At 34.7% G+C, this 27,992-nt stretch overlaps 1 protein-coding gene across 50 annotated transcripts in view; it reads right to left on the bottom strand.

Annotated features, from left to right (window-relative positions):
• The window catches only part of MAP2 (microtubule associated protein 2), a 308,386-nt gene that overhangs the window by 45,546 nt on the left and 234,848 nt on the right, over positions 1–27,992 (bottom strand). For 41 of the 50 annotated variants that reach the window (XM_024243393.3, XM_054549726.2, XM_063713018.1 and 38 more), the window contains 2 exons: positions 10,287–10,400; positions 8,182–8,259 (listed from right to left, as the gene is read on the bottom strand). In XM_024243393.3, coding sequence (XP_024099161.1) covers positions 8,182–8,259; positions 10,287–10,400 — 192 coding nt within the window. The remainder of the gene's footprint in view (positions 1–8,181; positions 8,260–10,286; positions 10,401–27,992) is intronic. The other 9 variants (XM_054549733.2, XM_063713015.1, XM_054549752.2 and 6 more) reach the window with 1 other exon arrangement.

Raw genomic sequence — 27,992 nt, 5'->3', positions numbered from 1 at the left:
AATTGTTCCTAATTTAAAAACTCACATATTTTAGAAATTTAGTTTAGAAGAACTTAGTTTCACTTAATAGGGGTTATATTTCTTTATCAGAGAACCTGAGCTATTGGTGTTCTGTTTTCAAAAGGGTCCTTGAAGACGCTTATTATGATGACTGTAGTTGGTGAGCTGTAAGCTTATTCCTTATTGCTTTAGAACTGTCTGCTTTCATATTAAATATTGTCCCTTTTGGAAATAAACTCTTCGCCTAAGCAAAAATATATTTAGCTGTACCTTTTTTTTTCTTTACCAAAACTACCTAGTTAGAATGAGACATATTGCAGCCCATCACCTACTTATTTTATCCTCACGATAACCAATTATACACTTGAGTCTCCCAGCTTTATAAGGCTAGAATGACAAAGGCTTTGAATCATTTCCTTCATTTTAGTCCAGCTCTACTGATGTGGGCCAAGATTTAGTCACCTGGAGAAGCCTCTGTAGTTTCTGTAGATGATTACATGATATGGGGAAATAAATTGTTCCGATAACATTTATTCTGCTCTAAACAGATTCTTCATTCTTTCTGTTTTAAAGATCTATCATATTAATATAGCACTAAAAAGAAAGCTAATGCTATTTAAAGATGCCATTTAATAGTAATATTATGTGTCTAAGGAGGAAAAAAATTATATTCAGAGTCATCTTGTTTGGTTTGGGTAAAGAATATGTTCTTCCTCAGCTGATTATTGGCAGGGAACAGAAAGAAGTCATACTTTAATAGAATATTTTTTTGCTTCTCTCTCTCTCTCTCTCTCTCTCTCTCTCTTTTTCCTTCCTTCTCAGAAGCAATGATACAGAAAAAGGAAGTGCTCACATGCCTCTAGTAAGGCTTCTTTACATAAATTGTTAAGGCATTTGGATAGATTCAACTCATATAGGAACTTCACTTTCATGCAGAGAAAACAGGCTCCTGCCCCTCCCACCCTGTATTAAGGCACACTTAACATGATGCAGCTGGTCAAAGCTGCAGGCTGGGGAGGAGGAGCAAAAGGGGACCATGCTTGGTTCACCTTTCTCCTGGCCTAAGTGGGCCTCTGCACTCTGCACTGTGACACTGGGGAGCACACTAGAGGTGGTCCATTCTGAGCTGAACAAAGGATGCTCATAGTACTCCTCATCGCAATTGTAAGGGTCATCATCAGGCACAGACACTGAGATGGAGGGGGCTAGGACTCTACGCCTCTCCCCGCTGGTGGCAGGTTCATGGCTGGGGAACCTGTGTAGAGGACCCACTTGATCCTCAGCCCCTTCATCTACAAACAGACACACAGGAAGAAACCGCAGGGAGAACTGGACAACACAGACACAAGATCAGACGGACGAGACAAACACCTATACAAGGACAGGAAGGGCCACAGAAGCAGCACAGCAGGATGAAGGGAAATTAGCAAGACCAAGCTGATGGAGGATGGGAGACAGTGAATGTTGCATGCCTCAGTAACTGCTGAATTCCACCTATCCCTTAAGCAAGTGTGCCATTGATCTAAGTGAACCAAAAGCATTGACAGCCCTGCGGCAAAATAAAAATCATCTATACATTCCTCTCAAACAAGTCAGAATAACCAAGGAAACGTTGGAATAGAAACAAAGCATTACAAAACAAATGCATTCTTTGGAGGAAATTATTTCATGAAGGTTAACTCTACTCATGCTTATATCAATATATTTATAAGTTAAAAAGAAGAAAGTTATTAGGATTTAATGCCTGTAAGATTATGAAGAAAACAGTCCTGTTTAAAACATAGCCTTAATTATTTAGGATGCACAAGTAGTGTTTTGGTTAATTTAATTCTAGTTAATAACTTTAACCAGAAAGTCATTTTTAATTTCAATCCTGTTAAGAAAAATCTACAGTACATTATTACTCTTTCCTGCCTTAATAAGAAATGAGCAGTCAGCATAGCTCTTTCTTTGAATGCTAAGGCTAATGTAGTACCTAGGGGCATCATTTTAAACCAGGTTCTGATTTGCAGGACACTGAAAGTATACTGTTTTAAGAAAGCCTCTAATATTATCAACTTGTTTTCTTATGTTTTGTTTTCCTCCTGAAAGCTTAGTAGAGATACAATTAGCTAAAAATTTCTGCAGAGTCGGCTGCAGATTCATCAAGACTTTATTCCATGTAGTTTCATTTGTACCACTGGCTCTTGGCTGTTTTTCATGTTTCAAACCTCTTATTGCATATTTCTTATTGAAATGCTAAAGTAACTACTCTCACTTCTGTTCTTTCCTGTATCTTGCCTAGGAAATTTGCATTATTTAAACATATCTCCTTAAATATCCAACTGTAGATCAGTCTGCTTAGCATTTGGATTCTTGTATAACTCAATGAGCACTTGGCTTCTGATGTGGTGCAGACATTACATCTCAGGCCTGTGTGGTGGTTGCTAAATTTGCTAATCACTATTTATTTACTTATATTGAGAAATCAATTTAAAATTTCGTGACTCTCAATAATAAGAACAAAATCTATAGTATCTATCTGTACAGTTTTTATTTATATCAGATTTTAAGAAGACAAAATTATAGCATTAATTTGCAAATATACTGTATTTTTAGGACAGTAACTTATTTTTGGCAACCAAGTGCTGACAACTAGAAATAAGTCTGAAATCATAAGGATACTAAAATAACATTTTGTAGAGAGAATACATTTAATCTTTCAAGCACATTATTTACTGATTGTTCCATGGAAGATGTTTCTGGATGGATGCTCAGAACTTTCTCAGCCACAATGCTTTTTATATCATGGGATAGCAGAAGCCTAAAATAACGTTTGATATTCTTAGTTCAACTCGGCACGATTTCGCAGCTGAGCAGATAATTGTCCAAGATCTGGCCTACAACACTGACTGAATCATAGCCCTGGCTTGTCACATGTCCTAGCCATTCATATTTCTCTCAGTGGATTTCTGGGGCTGTAAACTCTCCATGTATGCAAGTTACTTCTAAAACTCCTGATATGTTCAGTAGGGTACTTTCATGATCAATAAATGAAAATGGGATATGCTCCTCTCTGCTTTTCAACATTTATTTTCTGGGAGGTACAGCAGACTATAGTATAAAACTAAAGAATTTCAAGCTGAGAGTAAAGGCAATATTCATTGGATGTTTTAACCTTTTGCAGATTCTGGCCACCACTTTCTTGTCATTGTTCTTTGTAAAAGTGCCAAAATTTAAAAACAGTCCAGAGCCTTGCTTCAGATCTATAGCATTTAAAAAAATGGTAAATGGTATTTTCTATTCTGAAAACTTTCACTCTAATCAGGAAACAACAAAAAGAACAACACAAATTTTGAAAGCTCTAGTGGAAAAAGTAGCTTCTTTGTAGTATTTGTCTGGCCTGGGACCAAGGCAACTTCAAAAAGAGTGTCTGGCAAAGTCCAATCTTCTCTTGGTACTGTAAGCTGTCTGTACTCCAAGTCTCTGTTTAAGACCTATCAGCCTAAAGTCCATCTACATTACAAGCTCTAGAGATATGCCAGGGAAGCTATGCTTTATGGGGACCAGGGAGGGCTAAGCCAAACAGGGCACTTGATTCTAATGATAATGATAGAAGACATTAGATTCTCATTCCTTATGGTGTTGTGTATGGCAGGTGCATCTGGATCACTCCCAATGGAGATGGAAGACATAATAATTTTAAATAAATAAATAATAAATGGAATATTTATTTTTAAGCTTTTTTTTCTTAAAGGAAATTAGTATAGTAGCTTGTAACAAATAACTCTCATTTGAAGATAATTTACTTCCATAGTCTCACAGTAAGAACCTTGATAAGAAACAGCTTTAGGGATGTAGTGCAACCGTGATTGCAGAATTTAGATTTGGATTTGCATTCTGGATAAGCCACTTCTCCAGACATAAACCATAACATTTTGGGCAAAGGAGTGGAAATGAATATTATCTATCTCTGTGGGTTGCTGGGAGGATTAAATGAGAAGATATCTGTGAAAATGCCAAGCACAATGTCTGACTCCATACATCTTAGCATCTGTGTCTTCAGTGTACTCAGACAAGTCGTCAGGTACCTCTGTTCTTTCCCCTCATTTAGCACATCAAAGTTGGAGTTGAGAGATACATGAAAAATTAAATTTATTTCACAACAGTTAGTTTGCTGTTTGAGGTCAGGATTGAATGCATGCATCCTTTTACTAGAAGTGGGCATGCTTCTGGGGACTCTGCTTTTGCCACAGAATATTCTATTTCATTTAATCATGTGTTATGCTTAAAACAGGGTAACCTTATACACCTTGGACTTTTGCATAGTTTTCTGCATAATTATAATCTTCAAAAATAAAGCTTACCTGGTTTCAATGAAGGAATAAAGTTTCCCTAGTTTGCTTTCATTGAAACTTTTTCTTTTAAATAAAGCATTTGAAAATCTACACTGGGCTAATGTAAGGTTTGCCATAAAACCCAACCTTGGTATGCCAGCCTCCTTTGGAGACTGCATCTTGTGGAATGTTAGCGATTCGGTACTTTTTGCTTGTTGTGGCATCACAGCATATGGTTGATGGCTGCTGGCCGCACTTACATTGTTCTCCACCATTTCCAAGCCCTTTCCATTCTGCCAGCTTTTGACTGAGGACTTCTCAGTCTGCTGACTGTTACTGCTGCCCCAGAATGACATAAAGAGAAAACTACTTTCAGATGAGCGATGATTAGGTCACCACATCCATGACACAGGAAAACACCACCCTAGAATTCTGGAGCAAACCTAAAAGGGCAGAAAGAATCCTGGTTCTGCGTTCAGATTATTCCATACCTTCACAGCCTTCCAAATTCTAATAGCTCAGTCCAAATGACAACTATTATGATTAGGCCAAAAAGAAAAAGGAGGTTAATTTGAAAACATCATAATCAGTACAGTTTTGGTTTACTGTACCGTAGATCCTTTTCTAAGTGTGCAGCTTGTTTCATTTTTTTCATCAAAATCCCTTGTAAATGTTTTCTAGAATAAGCACATATCCTGGGAATTACTAATATTACATTAATTATAATAAATATTCATAAATGATAGTAATTAACATCTTAAATTATTTTTAGTGGAAGCTTTCATGCTTCCCCTTTGGGAAAGAACAGCTTTAAAAAGTTTGATAATTAATAAAAAGAAAATGTATCCTCAAAATCGCTGAATTAATCTAACAAAAGAGCTTTCTTCCATTTGTATAAAAGGATCAGACTGCAGCAGTCACTATACCCTCAGATTAAAGTTGCTTTGAGGGTATCAAGGAGGGTAAATAATCCCCTAGATAAGGCAAAAAAATCCACTTGCTCCCTTTGCACCTGACCTGCTATAAGCAATATATTGATGGAATTTGGGCTGAGTACTTACAAACTACTTGGTCTGAAAAATTAAACAGTGCAATCCTGTCTTGTGACTTGTCACTAATTTATTTTCTGACAAAACTAAACTTAAAAAATACTTGTATATTACTTAAGTGTGGCTTAACATAAAAAAGAAGCAGTAGTTTGTCTAGACCACAAATCTTTTACTATTTAAGGTGAGAATATTATCTGGTCTTTATAGAGATAGAGTTTATAAAATATATACATCTGTTTTTCTTAAAACTCAAAAAATGGTTATACTTTTAAAATCAAATAATCAGAACTTCAGATAGTTCAATACTTAAAAAGTTAAAAATACAAGTTTGGCTTGAAAATAACTTTGAATTACTTTCAATAAGAGGTTAGTTGGTATTTTCCTTGAATATCTTGAAACAGCTTGAAGAAAGTAATTCCAAAATATTAGGGAACTCTGGAAAGTTGACACCTAAGTTACCAAAATGTGAAGGTGATTCTACATTTTATTTATTTATGTTTTCATTATATCCATCATATTACCCTACAGGAAGCAGGCTGGGTGAATTCCCAGATGGATGGGAGGACTCTGCTTCTTCCCTTTCTGTTCCAAATCCCATATAGAGTAAGAAGATTAAATGACTTGACCTCAAGCCGACTTTTGGAGTAAACCTACTCTGTCAACATCATATCCCTCTCTGGGTTAAGAGGATTCTCTGATGCTTGAAAAGCTTTAAGTAGGAGCTTAAAAACATTTTCCATGGCCTGAAGGAGGTACAAGGGTCATGTCAGGCTTCCCGCTGCATTCAGAGTGAAATCTAGGCCACTGACCCCAGCTGACCACTGCTTACTCTCACACTCCTCCACTGCTCTACTCTTTCTCACTACCCATCAGTCACGGACTCCCTTCAGTTCCTGGGTCACTTCATCTTCTTGGGCACCTGAGTGCCCTTGTGCTTTTTTCTATCTTTGTTTGGCCAACACTTCCTCCTCATGCTTCTGGTCTCAGCCACTTAGCCATCCCCTCACCACCCAATAAAATAAGGTTTCTCTTGTAATATTTTAAAGCTCCCTACTCTTTTCCTCTTCAATGCTAATCCAATTTGAAATTATTGGTAAGCTTATTTATTGGATTTCTGTTCTCCACTAGATAGTGTACTATTTATTTATTTATTTTGAGACGGAGTCTCACTATGTCACCAGGCTAGAGTGTAATGGCACCATCTTGGCTCGCTGCAACCTCCACCTTCTGGGTTCAAGTGATTCTCCTGCCTCAGCCTCCCGAGTAGCTTGGATTATAGGTGTGCACCACCATGCCTGGCTAATTTTTGTATTTTTAGTAGAGACAGGGTTTCACCATGTTGGCCAGGCTGATCTTGAACTCCTGACTTCAAGTGATCCGCCCGCCTCGGCCTCCCAAAGTGCTGGGATTACCGGCTATAGTGTAGTCTTTAAAAGCAGGGATCATGTCTGTTTTGTTCACTAGAATATACTCAGAATTTGAAGAGTACCTGGAACATTGTAGGGCTCAATAAATATGTGCCCAGTGAATGGATAAACATAAGGTCAAAAGGAACTTTTCAAACCTATAAATTAAAAGATTAAATCACATTAACTAATAACAGTGGCTGCTATGCACTGATTATTATCCCCAAAGTTTCTTTTATTCCTCAGAAAAATTTAGTTTGTTTATTATTTCAGGCAGTAAATTGGAAAAAAAAGGGCTCAATTTAAGAAAGAAAAACCTTGCTAAAATAAATTTAGGTTTATAAATCTGTGACAAAATAAAATTATATTAGAGGTGATAATATATGGTTCACTAATTCAAATTTTTGTATTTAGGAAATCAAAGAATACTTTAAATGAACCTAATTACAAATGATAAAAAGACAAGTCTTTTAAAATAAATGTTCTTCAGTCTTTAACACAGTAAAAAGGAAAAATAAATGAATAAATGAATAAAATAAACACTTTTAAAATTCTGGTTTTAATATATGAAAACTAAGTAATGTTGAAACAACAATGGAGCCCTAGTTCTTCTCTGCCTTTTCCTGTGACTCTCAAACAATAAACAAAGGTTAACTGGTCTAAGTCGGAGAACCAGTAATGGTTTCCTTTTAAGTAGTGCCTTTCATCTCAGATTCTGAATGAAAATTCTTCAAAGGCATCTTTCTGTTTTATCAATGAGAACTGAAAAGCTAACATGACATTCCATGTTGAGTAAGTTCATAAAAAGATCCACGGACAATAACAGGTCTCAACAGGAAAGAGTCATAAGCTCAGCTTCCAGTTCAATGCTCTCAATATCAGATTCATTCATTAACTTCTTCATTTATTCATTAATATTTATTAAATTTGCTATGAGTCAGGCCCTGGGGAAGGTCTTGGCAATATAACAGTGAGCAAAACAGAGATAATTCCTGACACTTTCATAAGGAAGTGTTGATTTCATCGATAAATCTGACCCCTACTATTATGGAGATTACATTTATATTTATTTTAATTTTTGTTCAGTCACTTACAAGGTACAATTGTATCTTCCCTGTTAAAAGCATTCTAAAGTGAATGGGTTCTCTACAGTTATTTTGGCAACTGAACACAAAATTCTTTTCCTTAATCAAGCAGATTTCTTTTATATTTACCAAATTCCTCTACTTTTGCTTTTATAAAAATAAGGGATTATTTATTTAAAGTCTTTGTTTCTTCTTCATTATTTGAAACAGATAGCTCCAAAGCTTGGTCACATACTAACCAATACCAAAGTCCAGAGCTTATTGATTGAAGTTTATTGTTCACCTTTATCAGAAGACAAACCCTGAAAAGTCCAACAGGCCTTACCTTCCTCCACTGTGACAGTCTGTTCTGAGGCAGGTGATGGGGGTGGAGAAGGAGGCAGATTAGCTGTTTCTTCAGCTGCTAAAGATCAAACAATGGAAAAATGAGATGCAATAATTAATCCTTTTAGGCTGGTAGATGTGTAGGAAGTTCTGTCATTTGTAAAAAGACCTCTCTATAAAATTCAGAAAAAGATTCAATAGTAAGCCACATTTGGTTTATTTTTAGGCCCATTACCTGATTCATGCATTTTTGAAAACCTAAAAAATAAGACAAGCATTTGATATTTTCAAAAAAATGATTTTATCATCCCTAGAAAAACAGATTAGAGATGCCTGCTAAAATTCCATCATTAATCTCATTAATGTGTCTACCTGTTCAATTAATAAAATATTTCATTTTGGCCCTAATTTACCATATGAAAACACACACAGGCAGGCAGGCGTTTTTAGTCTGGATTCAGCTACTGACTGAAAAAACTATTAGAACTCCCTATTGTTCAACTGCTCAATCTGGAAACATGTGTTATCCTGATCACTCATAGTTAGTTTAGGGAACATATTTTTTAAACAACCTTTTGTTCACTGAGTCTAATTTCAAAACCCATCTTCTGTATGTATTCTCAGAAATAGAAAAATAAGCTTTCATAGCCTGAGTGAACTTTCAGACAAAAACCACGTGCTGAGTAAACTTCTGGTCTTAGCAATCAATACACATGAAGAGGAACCAGAGAAAAAGGTTCTAAAAGATGTAATTCATTTACAGTTAATGTAAGTTTTATTTTTCAAGACACTTACATGATTTGTGATCCCCTCATATGACAGTAAGAAATTTCAAAAGGAAATATTTCTCATTTAAAGCCAGTGGTTAAATCTATTTTAAATATTAGGGGAGTTTCAGCTTCATAAAATAGTTATTAGAGGCAGCTTTGGGATCACAGGGGACTTTTTAGTTCCTTACCCTATGGGCTTCTGAAAGGCGTATTTTAAGATTTCAAGTTTTAAAAAATTGAGTTTTCTATTCTTTCAAGGAATAAAAGTGAACAATAAACTGAAGGTTAATGTTTTAGATTAGATAATTCTTTCTCTATGTGTTTTAAGAGAAAAATAGTCCTTAATAATTAAAAAAACCCATAGTACTGAAAATACTGAGTGTATTCTAAATTACTATTCTGGGAGGGCAGATTATTTTTATTACTTACTTTTTAATAGATAATTAAAGGAATACTGATCAAAAAATCAAATATCATGGATATACTAGACTGTAAGAGAGGGAAATGGATATGTACTATTTTTAGGCCTTTAAAACCATACCTTTCTATGACTCATGTGTATATACCTGTGAAATAAATATATATATTGAATTTAAGAGAGTCTCCTTTCCTGTATCTCTTTGTGTATATACATCCATCTCTCTATCTATCTATCTGCCTATCTATCTATCTATCTACCTATCTATCTATCTATCTACGAGTAGGGGCAGCAAGGCTTTGGCTGAGAGTGTTTCCTTTGGCAAGCGTGTGTCAAATGACTTGCCTGGCCTGGAGGGCATTTATCTTGTTACTAAGGGAAGAGAGCAGCACTCTCTCAGTGCCCTTAGATGAACCAAGTGAAGTCCAGTACTTCATATAAGATACAAAGTCACTCACAATTATAACAAAGCTCTGGCTATAGGTTTTGTGTAGTCAGTTCAGGAAGACCCAAACAAGACTACAATATAATAATTCACCAAAACCTGTAAAGGGAAATAATCATCTCTTATGAAAGTTTTAGTATATTATCCTCACGGGTGGAGGTCATGAAATAATGCATTGGCTTTATTTTAATAATAACTATTTCTAGTGGTCTGGAAAATGAAAAAATTAAGGGCCACTTAGGGAAAAGTCTAACTGTAATCTCACCACCCTAACTAAAGACTATGCAAACACTACAACAAACCAGTGGAAAAAGATGAAAATAGGTCCTAGTGCATACCCAATCAAGGTGTCTGATAAATGTTACATGTAAGGATGAAGTACAAGATATGGCCTATCTTTTGAACATGAAGACTTTATCCTGTGATCAGGGTGCAACAGACACAGTCCCTGACCTGAGAATTTTCTCATTTACCTAAAGGCAGAGCTGCAGTCTGGTCTTTATGTTGAGCTTCTTTCTCTTGTTCACCTTTCAGGACTGCTACAGCCTCAGCAGTGACTACTTGAACTATCCTTGCAGACACCTCCTCTGTAATAAACAGTAACAAAATAAAATATAATGATGAGAAGTCTGAGAAAGCAAAGAGGAAAAGTAACCAAACAGTATAGTGGATTAGAATTTCATTTTCTTCCCCCTAAAAAGTACAACATAATTTTTTAATTGCAGAGAAAACATAAATACATATATACAAAAAAGAAGAAGAAAGAAGTTGGTATTCTAGGAGCTAAGCTAAGCAAGCAAAATGAGCACAGAACTGAGAAAAAATACTTACATAGTATTTGAACATTTTTTTGGCTTCAACAACAGAAATTTATTTTCAACTCTGAAGTCTATGACATCTCTGTTATAGAATGAATGTTTGTATCCCCTGCCCCCAAAGTCATATGTTGAAGTCCTAACCTCCAATGTGAAGGTAATTGGTACTTTATTTTGTAAAAGCTGTTTACAAAAATAGAAACAATTTAATTTCTTTATACCTAGTAAAACAAATTCAAGGATAGAAGAGAGGATTCACTTTGAATTTAACTTAAATTTGTTTTATAGTTTTCTTATACTATTCTAAAAATGTAATTTATATAAGCTTGTGTGCTTGATTTGCAGAAATATCATTATTTAAAATCTGAAAATCTATTTATGGTTAAATAGCATTATCCAGGATCAGTGAAAATAAGGTAAATTATAAAGAATCTGGAAAGATGAAGTTTTAATGAAATACATGGCAATGATATGTCAGATGGTCTCTTTCTAAAGAACTAGTATTTTTCTAGATAGTTGATATTTTAAACATCTTTAAAGCCATATGACATAAAATCATCTCAGTTTCATTTTTTTTAAAAGGAGGGCTCAAAATTAAAATGATCGGTCTGTGAGATGCCAAATAACTAGTTTTTAGCATCCCTGACTATTATAATATTCTTTCTCCTAAGCAGAACAATGGAAGAAATAACAAACACATAATCACAAAACTTTCTAACAGTCGTGAGTGAATGACTAACAGAAATATATCAACTCTTTTAGTGGTATGAATGAAGGAAACATACTCACTCTCAGACCTGCTCAGCTATCTGTCTATCTAAAATACATTATTGTAATTCCATTCCTGATTATAGCTGGAAGCTATGCAACAAGCGATTAGCCACAATTGAGCAACATCTATCTGTCTGTCTGTCTATCTGTTCATCTATCTATCTAATCTATCATCTATCTACCTACTTATCTGCCTGCCTACCTACCTATATATCTCATAGACCATGTTAGATATTGTGATAGTTTACCTTTAGAAGATGACTATTTTATTTCTAAGAGATAATACTATCTTATTAGCGTATTTGTTTTAGTGTTGGAATAGAATTTTTCACAGTTACACCAGTTAAATAAATAACATTAACCATCATCAAAGCATTATGAGGAAGATTATCTGCTATGCTACTCAGCGAAGAGGGCAATAGAGAAGGAAGGGCTGTTTGTTTTCATAAAGCCAGGCTGCTGGGTGGGGTTTCTCTTAACATTCTCTGAAAGGCTAGGCTCCTAAAGTGTTGTTTTTTTTTAATGGGAAAGAGTACACAAAAAGGGCTACAGAAAATTAAATTAGCTGTAAAGATAGTGCTTAGACGTCTAAATTGTTTAATAATGTTACAAAAAGAATTATTTTAGGTTTTGAGAATTGCCACTTACATATATTAATTTTTAATGCAATTAAAATATTTAAAAATCAGTAGAGTGAGGTAGCTTCTTCTAGCACCCCAGTGATTTATGGAAAAATTGAGTGTAATAAAGAGGTGGAACAATCATGGCAGAAATTGGGAGATATATATATATATGACCTTTGTGTCTTCTGGATCATTCTTGCATCTTTCTATTAGCACGTATGCAAACTGTAGTATCTTCCTCTGGCATTTAGTACATCTCACATGGAATTGTGCTAGTTCACATGGCTTATCTCCCACACTATGTAAAGTTTCCCAAGTCAAGGACTCTCTTCTGTCATTGTCACAATTCTAACTTTTAAGTTCAGGGTTACATGTGCAGCTTTGTTACAGAGATAAACTTGTGTCATGGGGACTTGTTGTACAGATTATTTTATCACCCAGGTATTAAGCCTAGTGCCCATTAGTTATTTTTCCTGATCCTCTCCCTCTTCCAATCCCCCACCTTCCAATAGGCCCCAGTGTGTGTTGTTCCCCTTGAAGTTGATGTGTCCATGTGTTCTCATCATTTAGCTCCCACTTATAAGTGAGAACATGCAATATTTGGTTTTCTGTTCCTGTATTAGTTGCTAATAATAATGGCTCCATCCATGCTCTGGCAAAATACATGATCTTGTTCTTTATTATGGCTGCATAGTATTCCACAGTGTATATGTACCACATTTTCTTTATCCAGTCTATCACTGATGGGCATTTAGGTTGATTCTATGTCTTTGCTATTGTGAATAGTGTCGCAATGTACAATTCTTGAAGCTTCTCTTATGGAGCTTTACTCAGATTGGATGCTTAACAGAATTTTTTTTGACAGAATAGAAAATTAATATGAAAGGTTTTGTTCATAATATTTACAAAAATTCAGAAATAATTCATGCTTGTTACTACATTTAGTAACCTTAAAACCTCAAATTATCTTATTTACTCAATTATTAAGTATTTGATATATATATCAAAACAGTATTTCTTAAATGGGGGTCCTGCATTCTTGTTTAACTATTGATAAATATTTTTAGGGTCTGAGAGTGTTTTATATGTATTCATTTTTTTAGATTGGGAAGATAATCCAAAATAAATAAGTATCCATTGGTTGTATGAGCAAATTATAACTGAGCAACTCTATATTATTTCAGTATTTTTCTTTGGGATTGTATTTTAGGATACAGTTTTGATACCATGGAGAATTATCTTAAGTGTTGAGAGCTAATAAGAAAGGAGAGGTGGATTTAATACATAAAGGATGTATTCATTCAAGTGTAGCCCAAATAACATTGTGGTACACTGTATAAATAGACTTTGAAAATAGTTGAAACAGAGACAAAAGGAGAAGTATTACTTGTCTTCAGTTCAGTATAGAAATGTCCAACTTAAACAAAGGCACTATATCAGCAAGTACTAATCGTGAGTGATAATTTAGTTTCAACAAGGCAGTATCATTTATTGTAGATGGGAAGCAGCAGAGAGTTTGAATTTTACTGGTTTTGTTGTTCCGGAGAAAATGAATTTATAAGTGTGTTTATGTCCCATAATGGAATTAGAACTCATGAATAAGTTAATTTTATTTTTGTATATGTTTAACCAAAAGTTGTAAAAAAAATTAATCCAAGGGAGAATTGGTAAATTTTTTCTTCTTTGAAGGAATTTAAGAGAATTTGAGAAATATTATTTTAGCATAGTCAAACAAGTTATTGGCTTAATTGACATATTATCTTTAAGAATTTTTAGAGAATAATATTGTTAAACTTTTTCAAATAGGGCATGACACATTTTATAATATAGAGTTCACAGTGAATTTAGGAAAACAGGAGCCTAAGATTGTTCTGGGAATTTCAGTTGGTCCAATTAATTTAAAATCTTCCTCTAAGTAAGGGCTGTCATCAGCAGAGACAGAAAAGCATTCTTAAGGAAGGAAGAGATGGGCTTCTCTCATTGGAAGCCTCATCAGCAGATCTACTGGGTGAGCTTCATCCTTATAGCATGGCTCCTGGGACAGGAGCAAATTCAGCCAGAGTTTGTGTAAAGTTCAGGGCAGATTAATGGTAAATGTTCCAAACAAACTTAGAAGACAAGGAAAGACAGTCACAAAATCATACCTATAAAAATATAAATGTAATGATTATGATGTGTGTAATTATATATGTAATTTCTTCACTGATTCTACATTTGTCTATTAAATACCTCATCCATCCATCCATCCATTCATCCATCCATCCATCTAGTCTTTCTATATATTTAGGGGATTACTGATTGCTGTTTTTTTACAGCACACATCAGAGGGAATCTCACAGACTTTAATTCAGGAAAATGTGGGTACAAATTCCAGCATTGCTACTTTCTAGTTATTTCATACGATGAAATGTACTCAGTCTCATTTTGCTTCGATGCCTTATCCATAAAATGGAAATAATTTTAGTACCTGTCTCAGAGGTTGTTGTGGGGACTCAATTACATAATTATATAACAGGCCTGACACATAATTATATAACAGGCCTGGAATACAAATAAAATAAAAACTTCTAGATAGTCCTTCACCAGCGCATCTTTATTTTCTCCTAGTCATGTATTTTTCTGAGTCTACTTTAATATTTCCACTTTAAAGAAAGAGCAACAGTGATATGCACTAAAGGTCAGCCCAACTAGGCTATTGTTATTATAACCATCTGAAAATATAGTTAATCCAATATCACTGATGTTGATGGCTATGTTAATGGACAAGGGAAGTATTTTTTTTCCAAGGCAAAGATATGAGAGAAGTAAATATTGTCTTTGTTATTTATTTTCTGGCTTCACACCCAGCTTCCTGGATGCATAGGTCCTGGGCTACCATCTGCTCAAGATTCTGTCCAGCAAGTCCCAATTCAGGACTGTCTATTCTAGACAGTGCTCTAAAAGGTATGATAATCCTGTCTAATTCTGAAGACAATTGGTGACATGAAAAATTCTCTTTGAAGTAAGAGATTAGACTACATTTTAATTTTTCATTGCTTACTTTTCCTACCTTCTATTCCTTTTTACACTTTCTATTCTTTTTTTCTTGCTTTTTCTTCCAAACATATGTGTAAAGTTATAACCAGGACTTAGTTGTTAGAAGATTAAAGATTAATCTAGATTACACATAAATTGGGGAATTATTATTCATTATATGTAATTGAAAGGTAACACTGATCTTCATAGCTGAAAACATTAAACATAAAACTACTTATTGTAATCTGATATTCTGAAAGGCTCAATTATCTTTCTTTAGAACTTATAAAATGTTCTGGCACTGGACATTTTTTAGTTTATGTTAGAAATTATCTTAGTTAATAAATGTATACAATATGTTTTTCTATTCTTTCTCTTGTGAATGTTCCATTCTGTCTTTTGTGAATGAATGTCAGGGTTTTGATGTAATTAACAGTAGTTTTTGCATTGCAGTAAGACCCTTACATTGGTATTTGAATATTAATTTGTTATTATTTTATCAGTAGTATCAATATGATAATGAGACAATTTCTATAAGTAATAAAAAATATTATAACATGCCTGTAAAGTCATGTCATGGCTATGCATGAGTGACAACTTGGATCTGCTCACAAATCAATTAGAGGGAAAACATTAAAAAGGAACCTTTCTAAATAAAATTCATCTCATAATTTCTAAAAATGCTATTGGTTAAAGGCTGATAAGAATAAAGGATTTAAATATTTAATCCAGGCAACAGAGCAACAGATGATAGCAGATCATCACTATCCAGGTAAACATCTGAAGATAAAAAGTGAAATCTGTCTTGAAAACTTTTCCTGGGAAACAAAGATGGGGTCAGTATTTAGAAAAGAGAATCAAAGCAGCCCTCTGGAAACAAATAATATCTTTTCTGGATATTAAGGAAAAACATTGGTGGAAACACATACAGAAGATTAATATGTATGAGAAACTAATTGAGAAATGCTGTCATCCACAAAAAACTACTTGAAGAAACCCAAACGGTATCATGCTAAGCTACTTACATCTCACCTAACTAATGAATCAACATCACACTGTTATACAACGTTATTAAGCAACCTTGTGTAACAAGTTGTTAAAGTAGGCACTTTCATTTCTTGTTGATGTTATTTAATATACACATTTACACATTGTCCAGATGGGAAAACTGGCAAAATAATGGATAAAGATATGCTTGTCCCATTTAGACATTGTTATGATTTACATCAGTATTTTATATAAAAGTAGGTTCTAGTGTCAGAAAACCTGGGATCAAATTCCATCTCCATCTCTTACCAGCCAAAAGACCTTGGTTAAGTAACAACGTCTCTAACCTTCAGATTCCACATCTGTAAAGTGGGAATAAGAGTAATATTCATCTTTTGGTGTGTTGTGACAATTAAATAAAATAATATAAATCAAGTGCTTATTTAAATTAGGTACCACTGTTTTAATCACTCTTGATGTTCTGTTATCATTGAAATCTATGAACATCATTTGATTGACAAAATGTAGGTAAGATCTGAAAGTTTTTGTCAGACACTGAGATGATTCTGTCATTTTTCCCAATGAGTACCTCCTTGCTTAAATGTTGGGTCACTGCTGGGACCCTAACAGACAATATATCAGGCTCCTGCCACTTATTATTTAAACTAAAAGGTACATAAGGTAAATTTTGCTCTACTGTCATATCATACTACTCAGCATTTATAGCCATCGTGACCCTCTGGTTTTTTCCCTAATGCTGATTCATGCTGCACCACTGCCATGCTCTTCTGATCACACTATTTGTCACAACAAAAATTTTAAGGCAACCTCAGGCTTTGCTTTAAGTACATTTTAAAGTTATTGTGTTATATTTATCTATCAATATTGCTTGGTTGATTAATAATAAGAGCAATGGAGATGAAACTTTTTCAATGATCCTGGAAGTTTCAACTTGTTCCTGAGTGATATATAACATTGTTGGTGGACCCATAAGTTTGATTTTGAATTCGTACCCTGTGGTTTTTCAGCAGGACCAGCTATGATTACTTGAACGTGCAAAGGTTCACCAATTAGACTGTGAACAAAAAAATCCAAGCACCTTGGCATATGCTTGAGAACATATTTTTGTTGATTTCTTTCAGGTTGTTAGAGAAAAGTAAGAGACAGTGCCTGTAAATTCAACCATATGGAATATAAAAGCCTGTAAATGTTTTAAGAATCTTTGGTATAATAATGTTGTGTTCAAAGAAAACGACAAATAAGCTTACCGTACGCTTGTGGAAGAAGGAAAACAAAACAATTTTAGACAGAATGCTCCTGTCAAGAAAAGGTTTTTCTCAGTAGGGTACAGAATGGTTTCCTAGGAAACCAATGCTAATTGCTGCTGCTGATGGAAACTAATCAACAAGGAAAGCACTGTGTAGTTTGAAGCACTCTGCTAAACAAAGACCCTAGACGAATTCATAAAAATAGGGAAAGAAGAAAAGTTCTTTGCTTCTACTCCTTGTTCAATTTGGAGAGTAAATGGTCCCTCTGAAACTATTTCCTGTAATCAACTGATGATGAAGGAAATTAAAAGAGCAAATTGTTGGGTTTTTATTTGTTTGTTTCCCTGGCACCTTTGCATTAATTAGAGTCCAGCATTGGCATGTCTCACCCTAGACAGACCTTTATTAATCTCAGGGGTCACACTGGCCAACATTGCAGCTACAGATCTTTGCCCATCAGCTTTTTTTTCCCAGATATTTCTTCTAAAGATTTAGTGATTAAACCAAGGATCAATTTCGTTTATGGGGAAAAATGCATTTGAGGCGAAGTTAGTTAATGAAGACAAATGCATTTAAGGTAAAAGAATTATGATGGCACATAATTCGGCTCTGATGGGTACTTAAATTTAAGAGAATTTATTTTGCACCTGCTATAGACAATGGAGCTATTCTTAGTCACTAGGGGGGATACAAAGATGAGTAAGATATGGTATTCCTACATTTAAATTGTGTTTAAAGGGGGGCAATCTTGTTGAAGGACATGTTTTATTTTTCTTCTTCAAGATTTACTAGTAGGTGCCACAAATTTTGACTGATCCCGCCACGGTCACTCATGGTCCTCTTCTGAAATGGATTTACAAATTGGTAGACTAGGATTGTGAGTACAGTGTATAATCATAGGAGAATTTTCCCTCTCTTGCTCTTTTTTTTCCTCTACCTCCACGTACATGCTCAAACCCACAATCTTGTTTAGATTATACCTTAATGTACTCAAATGAAGTCTTTAGAGTTTAATAGAACTGGCCTAGCATTTAAATTTGGTCAAGGAGGAAAATGTAGTAAATTAATACTATTATCAGTGAAAGGACACCACAGGTTAAAAACACTACATTATGGAGTCAAGGGTAATTAGAAAAGCACAGATCAGAGATAGAACGTACTGGAAAACTTTGCTTCTAATTTTAAGTTCCCAGCTGAAAGTAGGGAAACAGAAAACACATTTAAGCAGAAGAAATATGGTAAGCCAATACTGTTACAATTTAGCTTTATATTTATCATGTTCTACTTAAAGTTTTCTGCTGCTGGTGGTTTTGGGGGTGTCCAATGGAGTCATGTATTGCATGTTTATGTTGTTTGTAGCCCATATATTACACATTTACTAATTAACTAAGGTTGTAATATTTTATCAATCTTAACTTGAGAAAGAGAAGTTTCTAGAGAGGTTTGCTCCCCTGAAATTTTCAAATTGTTTTAACACCGATAAATTGAATCCAATCATTAAGGCACTGAGGGAATTGACCGTACTTTTGGAACTTTGAAATGTTCTGTTTTGCATCTCGTCTAAACTGTTACAATTGTACTACTCTTTGTAGATGTGGGGAAATTGGATTATATTATCTTCTTCATTAAGTCTTAAAATACATCACATTGCTAAAGGAATGTAGCAGGATACATTTTAAATATTAGTGGGAAAATAAAATATCAATAAAACAAAGAGACCTTGAATAAATCCACCCCGAGAGAGTAACTGTGAGATAAACAAAATATAAAATATAGTGTGTTTGTGGAAAAGCAATTGTGTGTGTGTGTGTGTGTGCTTATGCACATGTTAGTAGTCATGCACATAGAGGTCTGTCCCTGCTTTTAAAGTCTCATCTGTACATGGATACCTCACAGGTCTTGGGCACAAGGAGCAAGGCTAGGGTTTCTTATGGAGAAATCAATGCTTCTATAGCTGCAAAACATAGGAATGCCAATGCTGGCCTGAGACAGAGGATATGATGGAAAAAAAATTCTACATTCTAAAAAGATGTCATTGGAATAAACTTTTGAAATTAAGTTCTCTATATACCAAGAATAGTCTTTACTAGTTACCTCTGTAAACACAGATCTTTCTTCTAGGAGAAACTATATTTATTACAATAAAATGGTAAAGATCAGCAGCTTAGCTAACTTTTGTTTGATCCTTCTCTCTCATCCCCAACATAACTTAGAAATCTTTGGAGGCCTTGTGACCTAGATGCATATGGAATTTAGGAACCATGTGATGGGAAAAATCACTTTGTTCAAAATACATCATAAGGTACACTCAATGGTCACATGGAAAAACCAACATGACTTCTGCATAATTAGATTTCACTTAAACCTCCTTCCCGTCCTATAACGTTTCTAAGAATTCGCAAATAGCAGCAATCATCAACCTTATCTGCTTTCTTCTTAGCAAGTTTCTCATTACCTATTAATGTTGTAAATAAGTGATTGTTCATTTTCTATACCTGTATATTTTATATCATTATAGCTACAAAAGTATTGTCCGCAAAGATTCTCTTTACACCAGCACCTGAAACGACTTGGCAGACTTTAAAAGTCAATATTAAATAGACATGGTTGTTCTTTGTAATTTTCAAATCATAACTGAATATAAAATCAGATAATCATGTTTCAGTAATCTTATGGTAGGAGGTACAGTGAAATCAATTACACTATGAACTTCTGAAAACTGAAATACCTACTTAAGAAAAAGCAAAAGAAAGTAAAGTAAATTTGAACCATCCTACTATTCTTTCTTTAATAATGCTGTAAAATAAAAGCTCAGCCACAACCCAAGAGAAGGGGAGCACCTTCACTGGAAAAAATCTAAATATGTAAAATTGATGATAGTTAAAATACTTTTTGCCAGACCTGTAAGTATCAAAATCAACAGACTTTGCAAATCTTCTTTTTACAGCAAGAAGTGTAAGGTCAATGTCATATTTGTATTTTGATGCCATTATGATAGTAAAAAGCAAAGACTTTAATAGAATTTTAAAATTTCTTCATGCCAAAAATATTCTAGAATAAAGATGTTTTCTTTTAGATTCTGTATTGATAAATGCATCCCATGGAAAATATTATTAAATACATTTTTCAATTTTATTTCTTCATTATGTAAGACAAATAAAAAACAAATAATAATTTCAAATGCACCTTGAGAAATTTGCAAATAGCATACAAATCTTTAGAAAATATCTCTGGGATGTTTGTTGAAATAAAATTTTACGTTGATGATTTTGCTTCAATGTTGTTTATTCATGTCAATTTCTATAGCTGCATCTCTCCACTGTATTGTTTCTCAATGATACCAAGCACACCTCTAGAAATACCTTCAAAGCGTGAATTCCATCTCTATTATACCTATACTTGCCAAAGAACTCACTCTTTACTTGAAGACAATGAAGTTTTATATCAGAATAGAAATGATATCTAGAAGCATAAAACTGTAACTTGTTATTGTAATAGCTCTGGTTGTCCTATTGTAGGAGCCCAGCAGAAAGAGAAAGGTAGATAAAATTTGATGGAGTGGTAGAGTTGAAAAAAATATAAGAACAGGATGCTATCCAGGTAGGTAGCCTGACATAGGGCAAGGAAATTAAGCTTTGTAATGGGATTTATGGCGGGATTTTAGGCATATGAGCATATGACTGCTGACTTGAAGAAAATGAAGAGATGGGATTGGGGAAGCAGATAGAAAAGTGCTGAAGTCATGTTTCATTTACTTTCTAATTCTGCATAGGGCCGGTCCTAGGTAGGTAGATATTACCATACCCATACAACATACTTGGTCTACAAAGACAGAGCTTCATTTGGAATGAGAATCACAATCTTATGGAATAGATATGTGGGGCTTGCTGAGGATATGGAAAATCAGATTTCATTAAAAGGCCCTGAAATTTTCAGGAAAATATTACAATGAAAATTCAATTTACTATGATAATATATGAAAAATATATTATTTTCTTCCCAACATATAAGGAAAATTTCTAAATTGGGACTTGTACCTTTGTTTTTCAAAATGAAATTACAATTTCAGTATTTCATGTACAGAAGCCCTGATCATGAAGCAGTTGAACAATTCTTGCTTCTAAGAATATGCCTAAAAATAGCTTGGTTTCTCAGATTCCTTTCCTTTCCCTTTGCTAGTTTATCAGTCATTTTTCTCTCAACTTTTACAGAGACCACCCCCTCCAAAAATATTTTATGTGAGTTTGTAGTTTGGGTTTGTTTTCTTTAAAAAAAACTGTAAAAGTAAAAACTCCTACGAAACCAGAGAACTTTGTTGTTTTTGCTCTTTTTCTTGGACAGTTCTGAAATGCACACATGAAACAAAGAGGCAGGAATGACATGATCTGAAAACAACTAGAAGGTGATCAAAAGCTATAGGAAGAGAAGTATGGTTTTAATACAATCATTATGTTAATTAAAGTGTCTTACCTGAAATTTTATAGCATAAAATATAAGAAATACCTCAACATTTAAAATAGAGTTTAGAGTGTCCAAAATACTCTTTAAAAAGCAAATTTCATATTTTCATTTTCCCACAGAACTGGTAAAGAAAACCACTTTCTATTTACATACTGTAGTTTTTCCACATTCAGTTGTATCAAAGAACACAGGCAAAAGTTGAAACTTGCCATTATTCAAGCCTCAGGAGACTCAAGCATTTCTAGTTAGAATTGAAGAAATGCTCGATATTATAAAATTTACTTCAAAAATAAGTATAATTTGGGGGAGTTTTTTTTCTTTACATCAAAAAAATTAAATTCAAACTTATCTAGTAATTCCATCATAAGATGATAAATTGTCAGCTAGAGTAATTTAAGTTCACCCTTAAAGAGTGAAATCCAACTAGAAAGGAAACCTGTGTCACCAAAATAGCCAACTCCTTGAGCAGTATTTTTGATGTTGTATTAGGATTATATGAGCAAGTTAAATGTGGTCTGCAGAGCATTTCATAACACATTTTTCTTCAGGATGGCAGATGAGAGAAGGGAACTACTGTTATCCCAACTGAATGAACTTCCTTTCTCGTTATCCTCTTGTTATTCCTCTACTGTTATTCCTCTACTGTTATCCTCTACTGTTATCCCAACTGAATGAACTTCCTCTCTTAAAATGTGACTTTTGTTAAGTGGCTACTATATTTGCTTCAAACTCAATCATTTGCTTCTTTTCTTATAGCAATCAGGATTTATAAAGAATTAGATGAGAACTGGCCTGGAGAAAATAAATATCTTACATGCATTGTGAGCTACACCAAGTTAGTGCAATATTTGGAGAAAAAGCCACTTTCCCCAGGTCAGCATTTGTGTTCCAGTAAAGCTCGAAGGAAAGCAAGTTTATTCCAATTTTTTTAATGCTTTAGTCACAAATCTCTATTTTTCAAGCTGATGAGAAAAACAACCAAAGCCAATTTTTAAAGAAAGACATAAATAAACATGAGCTGAAGATGCAAAATGCAACAAGGAGAAAAAGTATCCAGTGAATTGATTTATTTTTTTAAAGTGGTTATAGAAGTAAGTTGATAATTATTACTACTACTATTAGTTTCCTCCTTGGAGAAGAATTTCACTAAACACTGAAATACTTAATGATTAGATTTAGAAAATGTAAATAGGAGCATTTTCATTCAAATATGTCAAAGGAAAAGAAAATTATGGATCACAGGAAGCTTTTTATTAAGTGAAAAATGAAAACTAAAATGAAACTAAGGAATTATATTTAACTGAAATCACAATATTTTCCTAAAGTTAATGTATAAATTTCCTAATTTGATATGAAAATGTTTTTTACTATCTAAGAACTCATTTGCAAATAATTTTATACATTCAAAGATGAAGTAGAGAAAATAAAGGGCATTGGTGACATTTGGTCTTCAAAAATAGGATACATAGTATTTTTCCAAGACAATACTGGTATACTCCTTTAAAGGAGGCACATATTAAATCCATGACTTAGAACATCCAAATGCTTTAAGATTTAGATTGCCCATTTGTCAGAAATGAGATTTACTTGAGCTCCTGACCTAGAACAGTGCAGCAATCCTTATTTATAGCCAGAGGATCAAAAAAGACATGCATTATAGAGTTCCATTTACAGAATATTTCAGTGGCATTTTCAACCTAAGCCAATTATTACACTGGCCTCAATTCTGCAGAAATGAACATGAAAAATTTTTCTGTATCTATGTATTTCTTAACCATTAGATTATCTTTTAGAAAGTTCATTTATCTGGACCTTTCATATTATTTTCAGCTCAGTAATTTTCATCATCAAGAAAATATCTCCAATTCGATATCTTACTGCTATCATCAGCCAAAGATATATTTTCTTTACTCCCAACTCTCACTCCCAATTTCAGAACAAGTCAAGTCTTCCACCATATACTTTCACTACAGTATTTTGGAGTTCCTACCTAATTTCTTTCTGTTCTAACCAACAGTTCTAAAGTCCTTACTTTGAATCTAGACTGTTTTCAGTTTCTTGATTACCTCTTCATTCTCAGTTTTCCTTTCTTTTTTCTTATTATTTATTTATTTTTTTCGAGACAGAGTCTCACTCTGTCACCAGGCTGGAGGGCAGGGGCGCGATCTCAGCTCACTGCAACCTCCGCCTCCTGGGTTCAAGCGATTCTCCTCCCTCAGCCTCCTGAGTAACTGGGACTACAGGCACGCACCACCAAGCCTAGCTAATTTTTGTATTTTTAGTAGAGATGGGGGTTTCACAGTGTTGGCCAGGATGGTCTCGATCTCCTGACCTCGTGATCTGCCTGTCTGCCTCGGCCTCCCAAAGTGCTGGGATAGAGGCGTGAGCCATGGTTTTCCTTTCCAATATAGTCTTTCCTGCAAATTTATTGTTCACAATGTAGTATAAATTTTGTAGACCATTTTGTTTATGTGATTTCCATTCTCACAACTATATATGGATACTCTCTCTTCTTTGTTTTTTTTGTTTGTTTGTTTGAGACAGGGTCTCACTCTGTTGCCCAGGCTGGAGTGCAGTGGCGTGATCTGGCTCACTGTAACCTCCACCTCCTGGATTTAAGCAATTCTTGGACTTCAGCCTCCCAGGTAGCTGGTATTACGGGCATGTGCCACCATGCCCAGCTAATTTTTGTATTTTTAGTAGAGACAGGGTTTCACTATGTTGGCCAGGCTGGTCTTAAACTCCTGACCTCAAGTGATCCGCCTGCCTTGGCCTCCCAAAGTGCTGGGATTACAGGCATAAGCCACCACATCCAGCCCTCTCTTCTTTATATTAATTCAAAAAATATGTATTAGCACATACATATTATAGAAAATAAGCACTGTGTTATATACAAAAAGGAAAAGAAAGATGAATGAAGTACAGGTTCTACCCCAAAGCGTTTCCAACCTACTGACTGGAATAAAAACAAATAACAAGTAACCTCAGTAAAATGGTTGCTATGATCAATTGTATTAGCAAGATATAAACATGGTACTTGGGGGTGTTCAGAAGAGGAAGACTCATCTGAGAGAATAAAATGAACAACAGCTCTTTATCTTTAATGGTAGACTTCCGAGAACATTTGCTGTAGGGTGGTACCCTTCCAAAATGTTTTTCCTATGACTTGTTGCACAATACTGCATGGGAATGAAAACACCACAATGTAAACTTGCCCATTTACATTCGGCAAATGTAACGTGTCACAAAAGAGAAAATTTTAGACCAATCAGAGGATTGATCATTCATGCTGGAGATGCTTCGCAAGAATCAGGGGTGCTCATATGCCAGCATCACTTTGACCTGTGTTTACAAATTAAAAATATGGATTTTCAGGATGCTTAAACCGAATCATATGTATTTAGGATGATTTTTCTCTGAATCTTGATTCCTCCTTTCTTATCTATTTTTGTCTAATGCCTTCTTGCGTATCCCTGAAATCGACTGTATTTTACTCTCATTTCTGTGTTCTAATAACCACCCAGCATTTGCAAAAATTGTTAAAAGCATTGTTAAAAGTTGCATGACAACCTATGACATATGTTTTCCCCTTCCTTTGCTCATCAGCTTGGCTGGTTTTTGAACTGTATTTTCTATGAGTGTTGCTGAATGGTGACTCATTCAGTGAGATGAGCTACACAGTGAGCCGGCAGGACACGGTTTAGTGTCCTTTTCCCCCAGGACTCACGATGCCAGGTCAGATAATGCTGAAGCTATCAGGTCTGCAATGCAGCACCAGTTGTTCTGTTCATCCTCTCCTCATATGATTTCCAGACTCCCCTGACAATCAAAGCACGTGCTTTATGTAATGTACTGGGGAGCAGTGAAGTGTGAGGGAATGAGAGGAAGAGAAAAAGGCTTGACACACTGAAGCAGAAAGAGTCAGTTTATCTCAATAGCTTGGAGGGGAAAAAAGAGGAGTGATAACTGCTGGGTACTCTCCAGTCTACTTAATAACCTCCCAACCGCAATAAAATCAAACCCAATTCTAAACTGCAAGGCAGCATTTGGCATACAATGGCAAATATTTTTCTCAGACATACACAAGTAATATAATCAAAGAATATATATATGTGTATATATATATCTCACACTTAAAAACACATTATTGCTTGATAAGAAATATAGTCTCATATATTTGAGTAATTTATTTGTTCAAAAGTATTAGATTTTTTATCTTATCTTTTTTTTTCTTTTTCTCTTTTGTGAGGAGAAAATACTTCGAAATATAACAAAGGACAGATAAAGGCCATGCATAATCCTAACCAAAACAAAGGCTTAGACAGTCCAAAAATGAATCTAGAAGACTCACTCCCATTACTTATTACTTTCATCTGTTCGCTAAAAATAAAAAAAGAATTTAAGAATTGTTTTTAATTTTTATCCAAATGGAGGTTTTTTTAAATCTCAAAAAAATTGAAAAACATTAAAAGAAAAATATGACAAAACGTGACAGCATATTACAGGAGAGCAAACTTAACAAGATCTTGGAAAATACAGGATGAGAGAAAGGTCAAGTAAAAATTACAATGATAATTAAATTATATTTGCACTTAAAAACAAACTAGAAAGAATAATTTTCACAAATAGGTCTGAACTGTCATTGGCAAAAATCTGTTTCATTAAGATTCAAATTCAACAAAATAATTTTTAAAATGTCAGTGGACCAAAACGTCTGAGAAAATACTTTTTGCGTTTGTGATGTAGTTCTGACATTTAGCACAAAGCGAGACAAGAAACGAGACTGATTTCCACAGTGCATGGGAGGAATTTTCTTGAGGAACACACACAGAAGTATATGTGAATGCAATTAACCTCAGTTTTTAAATATCCTATTATATTGTGTTAGATAGAGCCTTGCTCTTCACAACTTGAAGTGTTTGTAGGCAATTAAAATTCCAAGGAATAAAATCATACCTCAATTTGTTGAGTCATAGGGTTTAATGAAAACAAGCCTTGAGAAACCAAGTTTTCCTCATATATTGATTAAGAATTACCGTCTTAAGAAAATCTCATCCTACCTTAAGACTGGACTAAAGAGCAAAGACAGATTTTTATGGGACAAACTACCTTATAACTGTACAATGAAACAAAACTTTATCTGATGTTGGTTTTTTTCCTCTAATTTGTAAAATATCAAAAGCTGTGGCTGGCAATACCTGCTATATACAACCTCATATTGTATCAAGAATAAAAGACACAATTCTTTATTATAATATCCATATAAGCTAGCCCTAAATTAGGTTCAAATCCTATTCATCAACAAGCCAAGCCAAATATTATGATTGAAGCTAATCCCCACAACCAGCTTCACCTAGTAGAGAGACCACATAGGACAAAGCAAACGTGACAATACAAACCTCGTGGAACTGCCTTTTCTATCAATCCTTGTCTTTCTCACTCTTTCTAGCCCCGGATGCCTAACCTTTAGAAGGAAAACACTGAAAAGATCCCCATTTTCTGTCCTCATCCATCGGTGCCACCAGGCCCAGATGCTTCGCAGTGAGGCTGTGTGGTTTTCTGCAGATCCACCCTTGAATGCTAAATATCTCTGCTCTGCACACTCCTCTCTCTGCGGAGCTCAGGGAAATGGCAGCCAGAGCAATGAGTGGTTGGCATGGCAACTAGGAAAGGAAAAGCTGCAACCTCTCGCATTGTTAGGCGAGCTTATTTATTTGCTTGGGGGGTTTGTGTGGATGGCTTTAGTCATTTTGCAGGAGAAATGGCTCAGTGCTATTTTGCTCTGCATAAATTAATATCGTATTACATAGAATAGGCCATATTTTAAATGGGATGCTGACTCCTATTAGTAAATCGCGAATCTAGAAATGGAGGCAGGGGAGAAAGAGCGAGGTGAGAAAAGCCAGATTTGAATCTTCTGAGACTGAAAAGCAGAACAGAGAGAAAAGCTTTATTAAAGGCATATTCAGCTTTTTGCATGTGAAAGCTGCCAAACTTTTCCTTCATGTGTTTTCAAACTTAATAATTGCAGCAACAGGCCGGGTGCAGTGGCTTACGCCTGTAATCCAGCACTTTGGGAGGCCGAGGTGGGTGGATCACGAGGTCAGGAGATCAAGACCATCCTGGATAACACAGTGAAACCCTGTCTCTACTAAAAAAAAAAAAAAAATACAAAAAATTAGCCGGGCGCGGTGGCGGGCGCCTGTAGTCCCAGTTACTTGGGAGGCTGAGGCAGAATG

This window comes from Pongo abelii, chromosome 11 (genome assembly GCF_028885655.2).
Source record: "Pongo abelii isolate AG06213 chromosome 11, NHGRI_mPonAbe1-v2.0_pri, whole genome shotgun sequence".
In the NCBI taxonomy this organism is placed as follows: domain Eukaryota; kingdom Metazoa; phylum Chordata; class Mammalia; order Primates; family Hominidae; genus Pongo; species Pongo abelii.
The sequence above is the reverse complement of the archived record's forward strand: the minus strand, read 5'-3'. Positions and strand labels throughout refer to the sequence as shown.